General features: G+C 46.1%; 2 protein-coding genes across 5 annotated transcripts; both read right to left on the reverse strand.

Annotated features, from left to right (window-relative positions):
• Positions 1–808: 808 nt before the first annotated feature.
• Positions 809–9,473, reverse strand: LOC131697689 (abasic site processing protein HMCES-like). Of its 4 annotated transcripts, none has more exons than XM_058988302.1 (7): positions 9,315–9,473; positions 3,973–4,185; positions 3,125–3,268; positions 2,856–2,987; positions 2,520–2,680; positions 1,810–2,002; positions 809–1,386 (listed from the first exon to the last, which is right to left on the reverse strand). In XM_058988302.1, the coding sequence occupies exons 2-7, from the start codon at positions 4,159–4,161 to the stop codon at positions 1,177–1,179; spliced, it is 1,029 nt and encodes a 342-aa protein (XP_058844285.1). In that variant the 5' UTR covers positions 4,162–4,185; positions 9,315–9,473; the 3' UTR covers positions 809–1,176. The 4 variants fall into 4 exon arrangements, with proteins under 4 accessions (XP_058844285.1, XP_058844287.1, XP_058844286.1 ...); XM_058988304.1 differs by having other exon boundaries at positions 3,973–4,182; positions 9,315–9,471; XM_058988303.1 differs by lacking the exon at positions 9,315–9,473 and adding an exon at positions 8,818–9,276 and having other exon boundaries at positions 3,973–4,182.
• A 310-nt stretch (positions 9,474–9,783) lies between these two features.
• LOC117412423 (transcriptional adapter 3) lies at positions 9,784–15,412 on the reverse strand. The gene is made up of 9 exons (XM_034020845.3): positions 15,007–15,412; positions 14,043–14,273; positions 13,323–13,573; positions 13,044–13,149; positions 12,746–12,881; positions 12,550–12,653; positions 12,291–12,400; positions 11,994–12,179; positions 9,784–11,863 (listed from the first exon to the last, which is right to left on the reverse strand). Exons 2-9 carry the CDS (start codon positions 14,247–14,249, stop codon positions 11,671–11,673), a joined length of 1,293 nt encoding a protein of 430 aa, XP_033876736.2. The 5' UTR covers positions 14,250–14,273; positions 15,007–15,412; the 3' UTR covers positions 9,784–11,670.
• Positions 15,413–15,664: the final 252 nt, after the last annotated feature.

The raw sequence follows: 15,664 nt of genomic DNA on the forward strand, positions 1-15,664 counted from the left end.
TTAAAAAATGGAGTAATATATACAAGCTGCATCGCCCTGTTGAAGTGTGCTTCAGCCACCAGGCCAGCAGACTGGCACAGAGCTGCTAGCAGGGGCTTGGGTGGCAAATCAGTCATTTGCATCCAAAACCAAAAACTGCAGATTTAAAGATGATTCAGGAATTAGTCCCTTGCCAGGCTTGTCTGCATTGGAGGTTATAACCTCACCTCATCTTACCAACAGGGGACAGAATCCCCAACGGCAGTACACCACACAACACTGCCCGTTACACCTACATATATATATGTATATATAACACGCTCTGCAGTCTTTCAGTCTCCCCCTCCCTCTCCTCTCCTCTTTTCCCCAATGACTGGACTGCCAGGTGAAGCTCTCATGGTGCCTGGTTGTCTGCCTGGCTGTCTGCCTGCCTCAGAGCTCAGGAGTGTTATGTAAATCCCACCAACACTTGGCAATAAAACATGTTCCCACCGCAAGTGCCATTGGCTGGCTTTCAATGGCCATTCAGGGTCATCACTGTTCTCCATTCCAGAGTCTCTCCGTTCTGCATGATGCAATCGTTCTGGGGCGGGACCACTGAACCAGTGCTGCCTTACAACACTACGAGAGCTCTGGAGTTTAACTGCGGTTTGATCCAGGAGTAAAACTGATAACCCTTAAAGATGTGCTCACCAATGCTCTTAACAAACTTCTTAAAGCATGGACTGGGTGAAAGTGCTATGTAATAGGAGTCTGATTTCCACTCCTACGTCTTCTATTAACTAAAACAGAGTTCTACAAGTACTGACCAAGGAAGACAAACTAGGAGTGTAACTTATGCTCAGTTTTATTGAGTGGTCATAACTGACAACACTTTGACAAGGAGTACAAAGTGAAACGGACTTCATGAGACCTACCTTGTCAATGAAATTTAAACAGGTTACAGTCAGCCTGGTCTTGACAAACAGTAGATGCGTGAAATATACACCATGTATCGCTTTACATAAACAAAAGTTACGCATTTAACGATGTAATTAACAGATTCAGTAGAAATAAAAGTATACCATGTATTTACTGCTCTGGTTACTGGATAGTGCAACCTTTAATCACTGAGATGCCAAGATCTCTTTGACAGAACAGTCCTCTAGCACACCGAGACAGGGTCCCAGCGCTGGCTCACACAGCTCAAGCACTGTGTCAGTGTGTTCGTGGTTTCTTTGCAGGCTCACAGCTCTCTGCTTTCCTGAGCCAGGCTTGCATCAGCCCCTCGCTGCCCCTCTTCGCTCCCCCTTCCTGCTGCTTTTTAGGTGGACGCTCCGGAGACTCTGGGGCGTCTCCTTCCTTCTTGGGAGACTCCGTTTTCAACCAGTTCAGCATCATTTTACTGCTGGCGGACGGCTTTGCTTCCTGTGGGGAACAAAATGAAAATGTGCTGTCGCGTGTGTTTCATTCAAATCTGCGCGTTTCAGACCGATGTAGCCATTGCAAGTGCAGAAAAAGGTTAAGATGCATGGAATTACTGTTGTGAGCGACAATCACTCTCTAGTGGTTCCAAACTAATACAAATATTTGCAAGCAGGTACACTACATTAGACATATTGTGACTGTTCAAAATACATAAATAAAATGATATGAATTTGTTCCTCTTTGCTTAAAGACATTTCTCACCTGAAAGAAACATTGTACATGTAGACAAAGCATAGTGCAAACATGTTAAACACTGTACATGTAGACAAAGCATAGTGCAAACATGTTAAATGATGTAGAGATGATGAGGTGATGTAGCTTCCTCACCCCCAGTTCAACGGGAGAGTGCAGGAGATGGCTTACCTTCCTCACCCCCAGTTCAATGGGCTGGATGCACTCTGGGGTGTTGTTTCTGCAGTTGTTGACGATGCTGGAGACCGGGTGAAGGCAGAGGGCTTCAATGGGGTGAATGAGCTTGATCGCCTCAAGGGATTTGACCGCTCCGAAATCCAGCCACTGTCTGACTGCCTCCTCCCCATCCAGGATGGCAGGCATTCTGCAAACGGGACGAGAGAACAGCTAACCCTGCTCACTGTGACTGGACTATACAGCTAACCCTGCTCACTGTGACTGCTGGACTATACAGCTAACCCTGCTCACTGTGACTGCTGGACTATACAGCTAACCCTGCTCACTGTGACTGCTGGACTATACAGCTAACCCTGCTCACTGTGACTGGACTATACAGCTAACCCTGCTCACTGTGACTGGACTATACAGCTAACCCTGCTCACTGTGACTGGACTGTACAGCTAACCCTGCTCACTGTGACTGCTGGACTATACAGCTAACCCTGCTCACTGTGACTGCTGGACTATACAGCTAACCCTGCTCACTTTGACTGCTGGGCCAGTTATAATTTCCACTTACACCAGCTGAAGTGGTGACTTTTAAGGTCTTTGAAAGCTTGTGATTTTATATTAGAGTTAATCTCCTATACAGTAGGAAATCTTCAAATCTATTATTAGTACAAACCCTGATGATGTTGAGTTTTTACTTGAATCCCTGCTCACCTGTCGTGCACCCAGTCCATTGCCCTGGAGGCCTCCACAGTGATGATGGTGTAGGTGTACAGGGGCTCCCCTCCCCCTGGGGGGGTCCAGCAATCGAACAGGCCGGCCATTGTGAGCAGCCTCCAGCCCCTCCACTCCTCAGAGTCCTCTCCCTCCACACCCTGCAGGGACAGGGGGCAGAGAGGAAGCACACACACTGGGGACGTAGCTTTCATGACCAGTCAGTGCATTCTACCCCCTGCGCTCTTAACATCTACAGGTCTTCATCTCTAGCTATATTTTACCCATTCTGCTGGCTGTAGCTTTTTTGTTTTTGTCATTCTTCGGACGGCTTACCAGCAGCTCCTCCTCGTCCCTCTTGGCTTGGGGGAAGTAGATGAAGTAGGGCTGCTTCTCCTTGTCCTGCCTCTTCCACTCATAGAAGCCGTCGGCTAGGATCACACAGCGCTTCCCCCTTAACAGAGGGTCCTGGGCAGACAGACAGACAGACAGAGACCGGCTCACTGCATTCACTAAAATAATATTTAAACGCAAGGGTTCAGTAGCGTTGCAAAACAAGCGTGGACTGACAAGTATCTGACAATAACATCCCGCTGCCTCCTCACCTTGTAGGACTTTTTCTGCATCATCCCGTCGCTGCGGCAGTTGCTGGTGCTGTACTGCATCTTCGAGGGGTCGCTCTCCCGGAACCAGGACGGGACGAGGCCCCAGCGCATGGCTGCGATCACACGCTCCTCACTCGCAGCATCCTGCACAGAGAAACACAGAGGCACCGAGAGAAACACACAGAGAGACAGAGTAATACACAGAGTCACAGAGAGTGAGAGACACACAGAGACCCAAAGAGAAAGACACAGAGTGAGAGACCCAGAGAGAAAGACACAGAGACACACAGAGTGAGAGACACAGACACACAGAGTGAGAGACACACAGAGACCCACACACAGAGACCCACAGAGTGAGAGACACACAAAGACCCAAAGAGAAAGACACAGAGTGAGAGACCCAGAGAGAAAAACACAGAGACACACAGAGTGAGAGACACAGAGAGACCCAAAGAGAAAGACACAGAGACACACAGAGTGAGAGACACACAGAGACCCACACACAGAGACCCACAGAGTGAGAGACACACAGAGACCCAAAGAGAAAGACACAGAGCCACAGAAAAGATGTACAAGTTGGTGTTAGACTCTGTTTAGCTCCCTAAATGATCAGACTCTAACTGTCCGGAAGTGTACAGTATTGACTGTGTGCATGGAAACACTTTGAATAAGCAGCTACTATGAAACCCATCTCCCAACACTGCAGGGACACAGAGCCGTCTGCTTCACTTCATATCATTTGTACATGACGATCTACACACACTGTAGGCACCTGAACAATAGTGCAAGTCTGACAATCCCCTTCCCGCGTGTTACCCTTTCAGTGCGGAGCGAGGGCTGAATGCTACCTTGCTGAAGTGCCTGCGAGAGACCAGCACAGGGCTGTTGCTCTGCGGGTTCTTGTTGTAGGAAGGCCTGTACTTGTCTTGGTCTCTGTCCCTCCAGGCCGGGCGTCTGATCCTGCCGTGCCGGTCACGATAAGCACAGGCGCTGCTCACCTCGACCGGGGCCAGCGTGCACGCCGTGCGGCCACACATCCCAGAAACACGCTCAGAGCTCTGCTGCAGACACACGATCCGAGACGAGTTAGCATCAGGGGCGGCAAGAACGCTACATAATCACATTTTATACTTCACATTTCTTTACTCGTAAAATGTACAACATCTTAGATCACTGTTTCTTGTTCTGCAAAACGTATTGCTGATGTTACGGAACCATATCATGAGCAGCGGTGTAGTCCGAAATCTGGGGTGGCATATTCTGGGGGGGGGGGGGGCATAATCGGGGTGATCCTGCCGGTGCGGTGTCACGCGAAAGCTGGTCTCCAATGGGAACCCTGACAATGATTCTTATAAAAGGACGTTGCCACTACAGGATAATCAAAACGTTTCTCTGAAGATCTCCGATGACTGTCCTGGAAAGCGCTAGATTTGTAGCGAGTTGCTTTTGATAACAAACCTCTCCAAGTCAGCCCTTAAAGTCACTAGATTTGGGGAGAAATTCGCTAAATTGGCAACACCGCTTAAAGGCGCAGAAAAAGAAATTTGATTTCCGCAGGGCTTATTATTGCCGTGACACAACAAGGAAAAGAGATCGCTTCATCGGTGCCCAGCACATCGGTAAAGATTCTGTAATTCTTTAAAATTAATTCTTAAATCAAGGATCTGCCGATAGAAAAAAAAAGTAGCCGAGGATTTGCTGTGCACGATTATATGATCACTAACCTACACGTTAGATACCAGTCTTATTGTAGTTAAAGAAGGCAATACGGGTGCTGTACAAACAAGGTACAATGAAAATACGATGTGCCTGAAGTAACCTGCGTATCCTGGATCAATTGCTATTTATAACTCTAAGCTCAGGCATGGTGGTACTAGAGTCCACTGATCATAAATATTGTCATTGTAGAGCTGACAGGAGATGTCACAACCGTTTGTAACCAGTGATGATTGTATACAGTTGTATATAATTTTGTGAGGATGTTAAAAAAATAAAAACATAAAACAAAATCTGGTGTACAATAATTTGTTTATACGTTGATATATATATATATATATAGATATAGATATAGATAGATATCAGGGGTTTCGCTGTCGCTCGTCACTCTCGTAATTTGCGAATGTTTTTTGAAAGTGACGACAAAAAAAATTGTGGAATCGTCACTAGTGACGATCGTTTCTGTTTGTACTATAAAAAAAATCCCCTTTGTTAAAATCACACACGACGTCTCTTTCTTCAAAAGAAGGGATCGCTAAACCATCAGCGCCTCAGCCTCTCGATTCATTGACTCTGCAACGCTCTCATCCCGTGGTAGATGATGTAAATGCAGTCAGCCAATCAGCGCCTCAGCCTCTCGATTCATTGACTCTGCAACGCTCTCATCCCGTGGTAGATGATGTAAATGCAGTCAGCCAATCAGCGCCTCAGCCTCTCGATTCATTGACTCTGCAACGCTCTCATCCCGTGGTAGATGATGTAAATGCAGTCAGCCAATCAGCGCCTCAGCCTCTCGATTCATTGACTCTGCAACGCTCTCATCCCGTGGTAGATGATGTAAATGCAGTCAGCCAATCAGCGCCTCAGCCTCTCGATTCATTGACTCTGCAACGCTCTCATCCCGTGGTAGATGATGTAAATGCAGTCAGCCAATCAGCGCCTCAGCCTCTCGATTCATTGACTCTGCAACGCTCTCATCCCGTGGTAGATGATGTAAATGCAGTCAGCCAATCAGCGCCTCAGCCTCTCGATTCATTGACTCTGCAACGCTCTCATCCCGTGGTAGATGATGTAAATGCAGTCAGCCAATCAGCGCCTCAGTTTAATGTTGCGTGTCAGTTACCATGGTAGCCCAGACCGCTTTATGAGGCTGTACCAGGTGCTGCTGACAGCTTCTGCTGCTGCGCTTTCACGATTGCAGAGAGTTCCGCTCAAACCTTTGCATCCGCAGTGTTCGCGCCATTGCCCCGCTGAAATAAAAAATGTCCCGCTGAAATTCTCTTAACGCGCCCGTGTGTCCCCCTTCCCTGACCAGACGCAATCAATACCGATACGCAGTAAATGAATGCATTTTGTATTACCATGACATGTCTGACGACAGGCTGATCTTTTTTACTTGTTTGTTTACACTTGCGTTTTCATAATTAAACTCCTGTGTTTTATTCTCCGGTCCAGTAGAATGCACTCACACACCCTCCCTGGTTACAGGCAGTTTCACAGTAAAGCCTGGACGGCAACATCAGGCTTGTTAATAACAACATGGCCCGGCGCAAATATAACCTCGTATCCCTGTTACACCATTCCATTACTTCTGGAAGAATAAGTAATCAGCTTCGGCAGTGACTGCTGAAATATAGGTTATTATAGTTGTGCTTAAAAATACTGTGTGCAGAAGATTTGTGAACCGAAAACGCATCATTACCTAAAAAAAAAAAAAAAAAAAGCCGACGGTAAAGTTATAAAATATGTGTATCATTTCTATGACCCAAAATGCTAAAATTCAGGGCCAAAATTATTCTGTATGTGTTAAGCACCAACTGTCTCTTGACCATTTCGCCAGTAGGCCTATCGAGCATGATAAAACGGCCCTGTATATATGCCTACAATACACCTTGCATTGAGAAAACACCACGAATCGGAATAAAGGAAATTATTATGTAATACAGTTCCCATGCAGTCACGGTTTTGGTAAGTAGCATTTTCTAAACTATATAATTATGTGCAGTATTAAAATAAGTAAAAAAATATAGCAAATCCACAAAACCAACGAAGTACATAGTGTATATTTGACATTTTATTTAGTGTTCTGTGTAACACGCCTATCGTTTAACCTGAAGCAGATATACGCGTTTATCATATTATCAACAACACCAACGTGTGTTGTAAAAATAAAGCAACAATTGTTTTGAAAACTGTCCAAAATATTTACTTGGTGGCCAAGAATGAAAAAGATCAATCAACGTTTAGTCGCTAACACCAGACTGATGTGCAGTGACAGAGCATTCAGTGCACACACGACTAATTTACATAGTAAATATGTACATTTTAAATAAGCCCTGTTGTTTAAATGTAATATAAACAGTTGGGCGGTTACTGCAGTCTGTCTGGGATTTAAAAAACTAAAAGCCTAGTCTAACTCATTTTATTTCCTGTGTGCGTTCATGCCTGCAAGTCGATATTTATTTGTTTCAATGACTCGATTGAAGTTTATTGTAACTTAAGTATTATTGGTTCATTTCAAAATACAGAATGTTTGGCCAGTCAGAAACCGCAGTATTGTTATGCGGTCTAGTTTGACAAGCCGTTACGTCTGGTGTGAGCGTAGTAAGAGTTTTTAGCTTTCAATCCAGTGAAAAAATGTGGATTGTTTGCTCAATACTAGTACATTACTAGCAAAGGGCGATCAAGACGAAATACCATCAAAGATTAAAAACGCCAAAAATGTCTTGCGACTGAAGCGCTCTCCAATTTCCCATCAGTGATTTGTGTGGTAACAAGCAGGGACATCCATCACACTGATACTAGGTAAGCATATTATTATTTTTTAATTAGCATCAGTACTGTACGTTTTAGTCACCAATAATTTAAAAATGCCAGTAATATGTTTTCGTATTGAGGTCAGCTGTAGAGATGCGTGGATAGTGAACTTTTCTTTGCCTTCTTTTCTATAACTTTATCATCAATATAAATACATGATTGCGGTAAACTTGTGCGCGCGAATTAAAAAACAAAACTGTTAGCCAATACTGTAAAATGTCGCAGAAGAAAATCCACTCGTTTTTTCAGCAAGAGTGAAACAGAACAAACAGAACAACAAGTTGTAGAAAATGAAGACTTGGATTCAGAACAGCAGAAAAAAAAAGAACAAACTAAGCTCACATGCGTCCGATAAAAGAAAAAGAAAACAAGCAGCAAAGTTTCAGCCTTACTGCAAAACTCTGTTTCCATGGGTTGTATATAATATTCTAACACTGTGTTTTTTTCTTCTTTTTATTGTAAAAAGACATACATGGTATAAGTAATTCATAATGCATTCTGTGTCTGTGTAGCTTTTCAGGGCAAAAAAATCTGGTTCTTGAGTTTTAATGTTCTAAAACTTTACAGCTGTAAATTACCAATTTATTTAAACTGTAGAGCATTATTAAAATGGTTTAATTAAATAATTGTTTTGGTCAATACAGTGATTTAAGGTATAACATAAAAAAACAGGATTCATAACACCCTTGAAGACTTGCGCCAGTAGTGACTACTGAATATCTGGAGTGACTAATGTTTTTAGAAAGTATTAGTCACTAGTGACTACAAAAATTTAGAACCCAGGGGAAACCCTGATAGATATATATAAATAATTTTAAAAAAAAGAGTGAAAAGTTAAGGCGGCAAAATTTCGTTTGGCTCCGGCGGCAAAAATCCTTGCACCTGCCCTGTTTAGTATATTTTACCAATACCAGCACACCTAGGTAAGTTTAACTTCTTTTTTTATCTTTGTTTTTTTTTTTTTATCATTTGAGGCTTTGTAGTTTATTATTATTTATTTAATCACTTTATTATTTACCGTATTTAATATTATAAACACGGTTTTTATCAGCAATATAAAGAAAATATTTCGGTCAAGATAAAATCTTAAAAAAAAAACAACTGCTTATTTCAGTCAATCTATTTTTACAAGATATTGTACAATTATTATGCGAATTTACCTTTGAATTCAAAATACACTCCGTCTCTCTGACAGCTGTGCTTCGACTTTAGCGCGCTTCTGTTTCCACGGATGTAAACAGCTGAAACATCACGGCGTTGAAGTCGCTCCGAGTGACTCAGAGACTACTGTCACATGACGAGGGAGCACACGTACAGGAAGGAAGAGAGAGGCTGCAGACACGTGTTCGGTTCTGCTACAGAGTCAGATTCCATTTTGTGGAAATCACACAACCGTATGGGAAAAATGTATTTGCTTCGCAGTGTGTTTCCCTTCATAAAAGCATATCAAAACATGTGCATGGTAATATATAAATGTGTTGAATTGTTTAAATGCGACGGCGACTCTATCAGGAGAGCCTCATAACAACATGTATTAAAATCGTACTGCTTGAAATCTTATACGCTAAACAATATCTCTCAACATTCCGTCGTTCTGGAGATTGTGCAGTCACCCGCACTCTTTTTAGTTTAGCCTTGTGGTTACGTTTCTCTTTACCTTAAGGAAGAGTGCTGAAGGCTCCTATATTACAGTGAAGCTACGTCTTGGTTGGTCCCCACCACGGCTGTCTCATTTTATCCTTGAGAAAGCAGAGTCCAGTGTTCGCATGAAGTAAATCACAGCTCCTCCCATGTAATACAAGTCATAACTGAGCTCAGATGTGAGGTGATCAGGCACATCTTCTGTACACTGGCCTCGTTTTCAAGCTCCAGAGTGTACAGGATTCAACCTTATTGCATGTTCATTTTAAACCAAAAAAAACCAAACTCACATTTTCTTCTTTTAACAGGAACAATGCGATTTGAAACATTGGAATATAGTGTGTGACAGACAGCTGTCATTACATTTAAAAACAATCTCTATATTTCAGAAGAGCTGTACCAAACAATGACAATGCTCCTTGTGCAGTTACAGATCCAATTCCAGCACACGCAAAACTAAAAACCCACACATTAAACAACGGCCATCTTCTTCAACCCTTTATTGACAGTTTGCATGTGATAACAGATCATTCATTCAGTGGGATTCCAAGGGTACCACTGTGTGCGTGAGGTTTTCCCATGGTTCTGTATTTGCCATAGTTTAACCGGGTTTACAAAGCTTACCTGGGCTTTATTACACAATGCATTTACTGTGGGGAAACTAGTATAAATAGGTAGCCAATGCTTGGAGCTTGTGTTAAACCAGAATTTAAAAAAAAAAAAAAAAAAGAATTCTTGGCTAGCATAAGCCAACACAACATTATCAGTGGTCCCCGCTTCTCTCATCAGTTTCAGGTTTTTTTTTTTTTTTTTTTTTTTAAAGGGGGGGGGGGGGGGGGGGAATCAGAATTGTTTTTTTTAAATACAATGTTGCAAAAATTAAAGTCCTTCTGCAAAGTAACAAATTACGTCAAATTCACTTCAACAGTATAAACGGCAATCCGACCAAGTGACCTACAACACAGGAAGTTAGTCCGGAGCTGGAAGCAGCCATTTAGTTTTTTCTGACATTTTGAAAGATCTTCCTGTTATGAAATAAACACGTTAACAAAACAAAATAACAGCGCCGACGTCTTCCTCTCCATGCATGTGGAAGCAGCAATGAGGCTGAAGGGAGAAGTTACAGAATCGAAAGCCTTGTGGTTAGCACTCCTGTAAAGAGTTAAACAATCTTCTACAACAAACACACCCCCCCCAAACAAAACCAACGTGAAGGCAGCAGCACCTCGATGCACACGCACACGCACACGGACACTATGCATCAGGATGTGTTTTTTTTTTTTAACTGGTCTTTTGGAAATCAATCCTGGTTTTACAAAAACATCTCAGTTAAAATCACAGCTGCTGGTACAGATGAAATATTACAATTTCAGGCTCTCAGTTTAAAAACAAAACAAAATGTCAGATTTCACACTCGGTCACAGAAGAGACTCTCCTCAGCCGACCCCTACATGGCACAACAGTAACACCAGGTGAACAGACAGGGGTAGTCATTGACAGGGTTGAGTTGATTATAAAAACCCATGCACTTGGGAAAGCTAGCTGCTCACTGTGTGGAGTGATCAGTCTGTAGCCTCTCCCCTCCCTGCCCTTCAAACACTGGGAGGATGCTCTACGGATCTGAGCCTATGAAGGGTAAGGGGTAAGGGAGGGTGTCTCTGCTGGTCTCTACCCACCCACTTGCTGAGTCTATGAATGGGAGTGGGTAGGTGGTAGGGGAGGGAGTCTCTACTCATGAAGCAGTTTCAGGATGCTCTCTTGTTGAGTCTATGAATGGTAGATGGTCGGTGGTAGTGGGTAGGGAGTAGGGGAGGGAGTCTCTACCCATCAAGCAGTTTCAGGATGCTCTCTTGTTGAGTCTATGAATGGTAGATGGTCGGTGGTAGTGGGTAGGGAGTAGGGGAGGGAGTCTCTACCCATCGAGCAGTTTCAGGATGCTCTCTTGTTGCGTCTATGAATGGTAGATGGTAGGTGGTAGTAGGTAGGGAGTAGGGGAGGGAGTCTCTACCCATCGAGCAGTTTCAGGATGCTCTCTTGTTGAGTCTATGAATGGTAGGTGGTAGGTGGTAGTGGGTAGGGAGTAGGGGAGGGAGTCTCTACCCATCGAGCAGTTTCAGGATGCTCTCTTGTTGAGTCTATGAATGGTAGGTGGTAGGTGGTAGTGGGTAGGGAGTAGGGGAGGGAGTCTCTACCCATCGAGCAGTTTCAGGATGCTCTCTCGTTGAGTCTATGAATGGTAGATGGTAGGTGGTAGTGGGTAGGGAGTAGGGGAGGGAGTCTCTACCCATCGAGCAGTTTCAGGATGCTCTCTCGTTGAGTCTATGAATGGTAGATGGTAGGTGGTAGTGGGTAGGGAGTAGGGGAGGGAGTCTCTACCCATCGAGCAGTTTCAGGATGCTCTCCCTCTCCTTCAGTGCTTTCCAGGCCTGGTCCTTCTCCTTCTTGGTGGGCGTGCGCTTCTTCTGTCTCGCCGCCATGATCTTGCGGAAGGCGTCCATCACCTCGTTATCGGAGACGCGCACCCTCTGCCTCAGCTCCTGACGCTTCGTCTCCTCCCTGCCCAGCCTGCAGTGGGATGGAGAGAGACACCACACAATTTGGGTCAAGTTCTTGCGAGAGTCAAGACAGCAGTTTCCCCTCCCCTCTCAACTCCTTCCCCTCTGACCCCCTCTCTCCCTCCCCTCCTTCCTCTCACCTCAGCAGCTCTTGTTTCCTGGCCCGGTTGTGTGCGCTCAGTGCTTTCAGCTCCGCCTGTCTCTTGTGCAGCTCAGCCAGCACCTCGTCCTCCGAGTCCTCTGCCGGCCGGTCTTCCGACTCCAGCAGCCCCTGAGAGACCAGCTCCTCCTTGATCCGCGCCTCCAGGGACTTTGTGTGGGGCACGCTGAGAGAGACAGACAGAGACACAGAGTGTGTGAGAGTGAGGAGGAGGCAGGAGATGCAATGCACAGAAAGACAATGATTCACTGCACAGACATCCTGGTGTGGCCCCTACCTGAATGCCTTGCCCTGGCTGCGGGGGGAGGTGCTGGCCCCATCGGCCCCCAAGTCCTTCCCAGACACCTCGGGGATGGGGGAGTCCTCCATGGGGGAGATAATGTTCTCCTGGGGGGGGTGGAGGAGAGGGGGCAGCGTGAGACCACAGATCACGTGCCTGTACTATACAGTGCAGGGCTGGGTGTAGGGTTCGTGGTGCAGTGTAGGATGTAGGATGCAGGGTTTGTGGTACAGTGTGTAGAGTGCAGGGTGCTCACCTCCACTAAGGCCTGCAGGAGGCGCTGTGTCAGGGGGCCGAAGGGTGTGCCGTCCTCTGGCTGCTCGTGCTGAGACTCTGACTTTTTCAGCATGAAGTCCACGTCTGACAGAGCGGGAGAGAAGGAGTTAGGGAAAGAAAGAGAATCAGAAATGTGCCTGAGAGTTCGGGGTCCAGCGCTCCCCATGCCTCCTCACCCTTGGAGTCGAGCTCGGACAGTGCTCCCAGTATGCCTTTCTTCCTGTCGGCGGCGGCACGGGCTCCATCCTTCTGCTCCTCCAGCAGGTCCTCCTGAGCCCAGCGCATCGAGTAGTGCTTCCCCAGCGGAGGCACCTGAAACACGGGAGAGACAGTTACTATAGCAGGGGCACCTGGAACAGGGGGGAGAGAGTTACTGTAGCTCCTTGCATTGTGTTGCAACACCAGCTAGACCTGGAACTGCGAGAGGTGCTGACGGCACTGGATGGAGGGTGTATAGAAGGTCTTGTTCCACACCTTGTAATACTCTGCCTCATCCTCGGGTGGTTTCAGCAGCTCCTCCAGAACGCGGATCTCCTCGCTGGTGATGTCAGCGCAGTACGGCTCCACCGACGCCCAGAACCTGGGAGAGAGGCAAAGAGAGGGAAGGAGAGAGAGAAAGGGAGAGGGGAAGAGGGTGAGAAGGAGGGGAAGAGAAAGGGACAGTGAAAAAGGGGGAGAGGGAGAGATGATTTTCTGAGCAGGGAAGAGGTGGTGCAAAGAGATGAGAGGCAGGCTGCAGTGTCAGGGGCTTACCTGTTGGGGGCGTCGTTCTTGGGGATGCGCGGTGCGTCGAGTGGCTCCTCTGTGAACTCGTACTCCTGGATCTTGGGCTGCAGGTTCTTGGATTTGGGCCTGCCGGGGCCGGGCCCTGTCCCGTGGCTGCCCTTGCCGTCCAGCCGCTGCTTCTTGGGCTTGCCGTGCTTGGTGGGCGTGCCCAGCTCCGCGTCCTTGCCCAGCTTCAGGAAGCGCTTATCGCCCTTCTTGTCCTGCCAGTCCGTCAGGATCTGAAACACAGACACGGGGGCTCTGAATAGCTCTCACCTCCAACCTGCTAGACTATCATCATCATCATCATCATCATCATCATCATCACTGCTGCTAGCTAGGCAGGTGCATAATGAACAGCTAAACACGTGTACATGATTAAAAGGTCTGACAAACACCTTCTCTCTGCGCCTCACCTGGAACTGGAACTTGCTTGAAAATGTATTTTCCTTTTCTTGCCTCCATCTATCCCCCCTGTCTCTCCCTCCTCCTCACCTGTGTCTCTGCCTCCAGCACTCGGAGCCTCCTGCTTGCGGAGGGCAGCCGTGTCTCTCCCTCCTCCTCACCTGTGTCTCTGCCTCCAGCACTCGGAGCCTCCTGCTTGCGGAGGACAGCAGTGTCTCTCCCTCCTCCTCACCTGTGTCTCTGCCTCCAGCACTCGGAGCCTCCTGCTTGCGGAGGACAGCAGTGTCTCTCCCTCCTCCTCACCTGTGTCTCTGCCTCCAGCACTCGGAGCCTCCTGCTTGCGGAGGACAGCAGTGTCTCCAGCTCCAGCTGCATGGTATCCAGCTCCTCAATGCCGATGCCATCGTCCTCGGACCGGCCCAACACGGCCGTGTACCGCGGGCACACCTTGCCATGGTCCACTGGCTTGAAGTCGTGGAACTGCAGGGGGCAGTCCATGAGCTCACTCATCTTCACTGGAGCAGAGCAGCAGCTCTGAGGGGGAGAAACCCAGGCAAGTCAGAAGGGACACACACACACACACACGCACACACGCATCCTAGGAGGCTGGCTGTTATACCCATAGCAACTAGGGATGGAAGCACGACTCCCGTTGCATTGCAGTTTGATCCATTCCTGGTTTTTACTGCGAGTTTAATAAGAGGCACCTGAGCTTGTTACCTCTACACTGTGGCTAATCAAGCTCGTAGCAAAATCTGGAATGGGTGAAAATGCTGTGCAACAGGAGTCTTATTGCCATCCCAGCAACTCTTTGCGGATTCTCACCATGTGAGCAGTTCAGCAAACTTGATTTGAGCTGCTGTAATTTGAGCAATTGCTTGGAAATGGCATCTACAGCACGGCGAGTTGCTTGCCCGCATGTGTTGCAATACTACAGGAACTTCGAGTAAAATGACATGACAAAAGCATTACAAACACAACACCACCAGGGTAATGAAAGCGGCGGCAGGACACTGTCAATGGTAACTGCATCTCTTAGTCGCGCAACTGTGTCAGTATCGTGCAGCGAGCCTTGTGGTGCCCGCTGTAAACAAAACGCCTCACGTTTAAGAAAAAATATAAATAAAAACATGAATTATTTAATTCAACGAATTGCCATGGCGATTCTAAAGCATGCCCGTAACTGCGCCCCCTCTAGTCGTCACTCGCATCGCGCAATTATTATCGATAAATCGCTGTATTAAAAATAAATTGTCACATTGATTACCTCATGAATGCAGCATCCATTAATGACTGTACCATTTGCTCTCTCCGGGGGCCGACGGTAGGTGCCTTTTATTTTAAACCGACTTATGCAAACCGGAAACGACACAATCGCAGTACCGCTGTTGGGGAGGGTTATATTATTAAATATTAAAATGACAGATGCTCCTAACAGATTCAAATGCCAAGCGTTTTATTTAGAAGCATATTTTGGGACCCCTTGCTTAATGTATGAAAACTACTTAGACAATGTCCGACAATGGTATCTCCCTAGAGACAGGACCAAAAAGCAGGGGTGTAATTGTAGTTTATTGCCCGTTTTGAAAATTGCGTTTAACGGCGATAAGCAAACCTATATCTTTTTTAAATTATGTGCTCTGTTTAATTGTTTTAAGATTGTAAAAAGTTTATTAACTATAGGTATTTTTTTAAAACAATAGCACATCCTATAAAATAAATCCCCCTTTGTTTCTGACAGTCAGTCCGTCGTCCCTCATTTCCTTTTATGGAAACAAAACACATCTGTTAGGCGAAACCAAAAGGAAGCGGAATAGGAGAGGAAGTGCTATTTTGTATTTAATACTGACACAATTAGCACGGTAATGAAATTGTTTCTGCTATCCAACGCTTGTGTGCGTGGGTGTATTGTTTAGTTTCTCGTG

This window comes from Acipenser ruthenus, chromosome 16, assembly GCF_902713425.1.
Source record: "Acipenser ruthenus chromosome 16, fAciRut3.2 maternal haplotype, whole genome shotgun sequence".
NCBI classification, from domain to species: Eukaryota; Metazoa; Chordata; class Actinopteri; order Acipenseriformes; family Acipenseridae; genus Acipenser; species Acipenser ruthenus.

Excerpts from the sequence above, each read along its gene's own strand:
- LOC131697689 (XM_058988302.1), bottom strand. The coding sequence starts at position 4,161 with ATGTGTGGCCGCACGGCGTGCACGCTGGCCCCGGTCGAGGTGAGCAGC. Across the intron at positions 2,988-3,124 it reads TGCAGAAAAAGTCCTACAAG|GACCCTCTGTTAAGGGGGAA; the intron begins GTGAGGAGGCAG and ends CTGTCTGCCCAG. Across the intron at positions 2,681-2,855 it reads GGGACGAGGAGGAGCTGCTG|GGTGTGGAGGGAGAGGACTC; the intron begins GTAAGCCGTCCG and ends CTGTCCCTGCAG.
- LOC117412423 (XM_034020845.3), bottom strand. The coding sequence starts at position 14,249 with ATGAGTGAGCTCATGGACTGCCCCCTGCAGTTCCACGACTTCAAGCCA. Across the intron at positions 13,150-13,322 it reads AAGAACGACGCCCCCAACAG|GTTCTGGGCGTCGGTGGAGC; the intron begins GTAAGCCCCTGA and ends CCTCTCTCCCAG. Across the intron at positions 12,401-12,549 it reads TCCTGCAGGCCTTAGTGGAG|GAGAACATTATCTCCCCCAT; the intron begins GTGAGCACCCTG and ends CACCCCCCCCAG.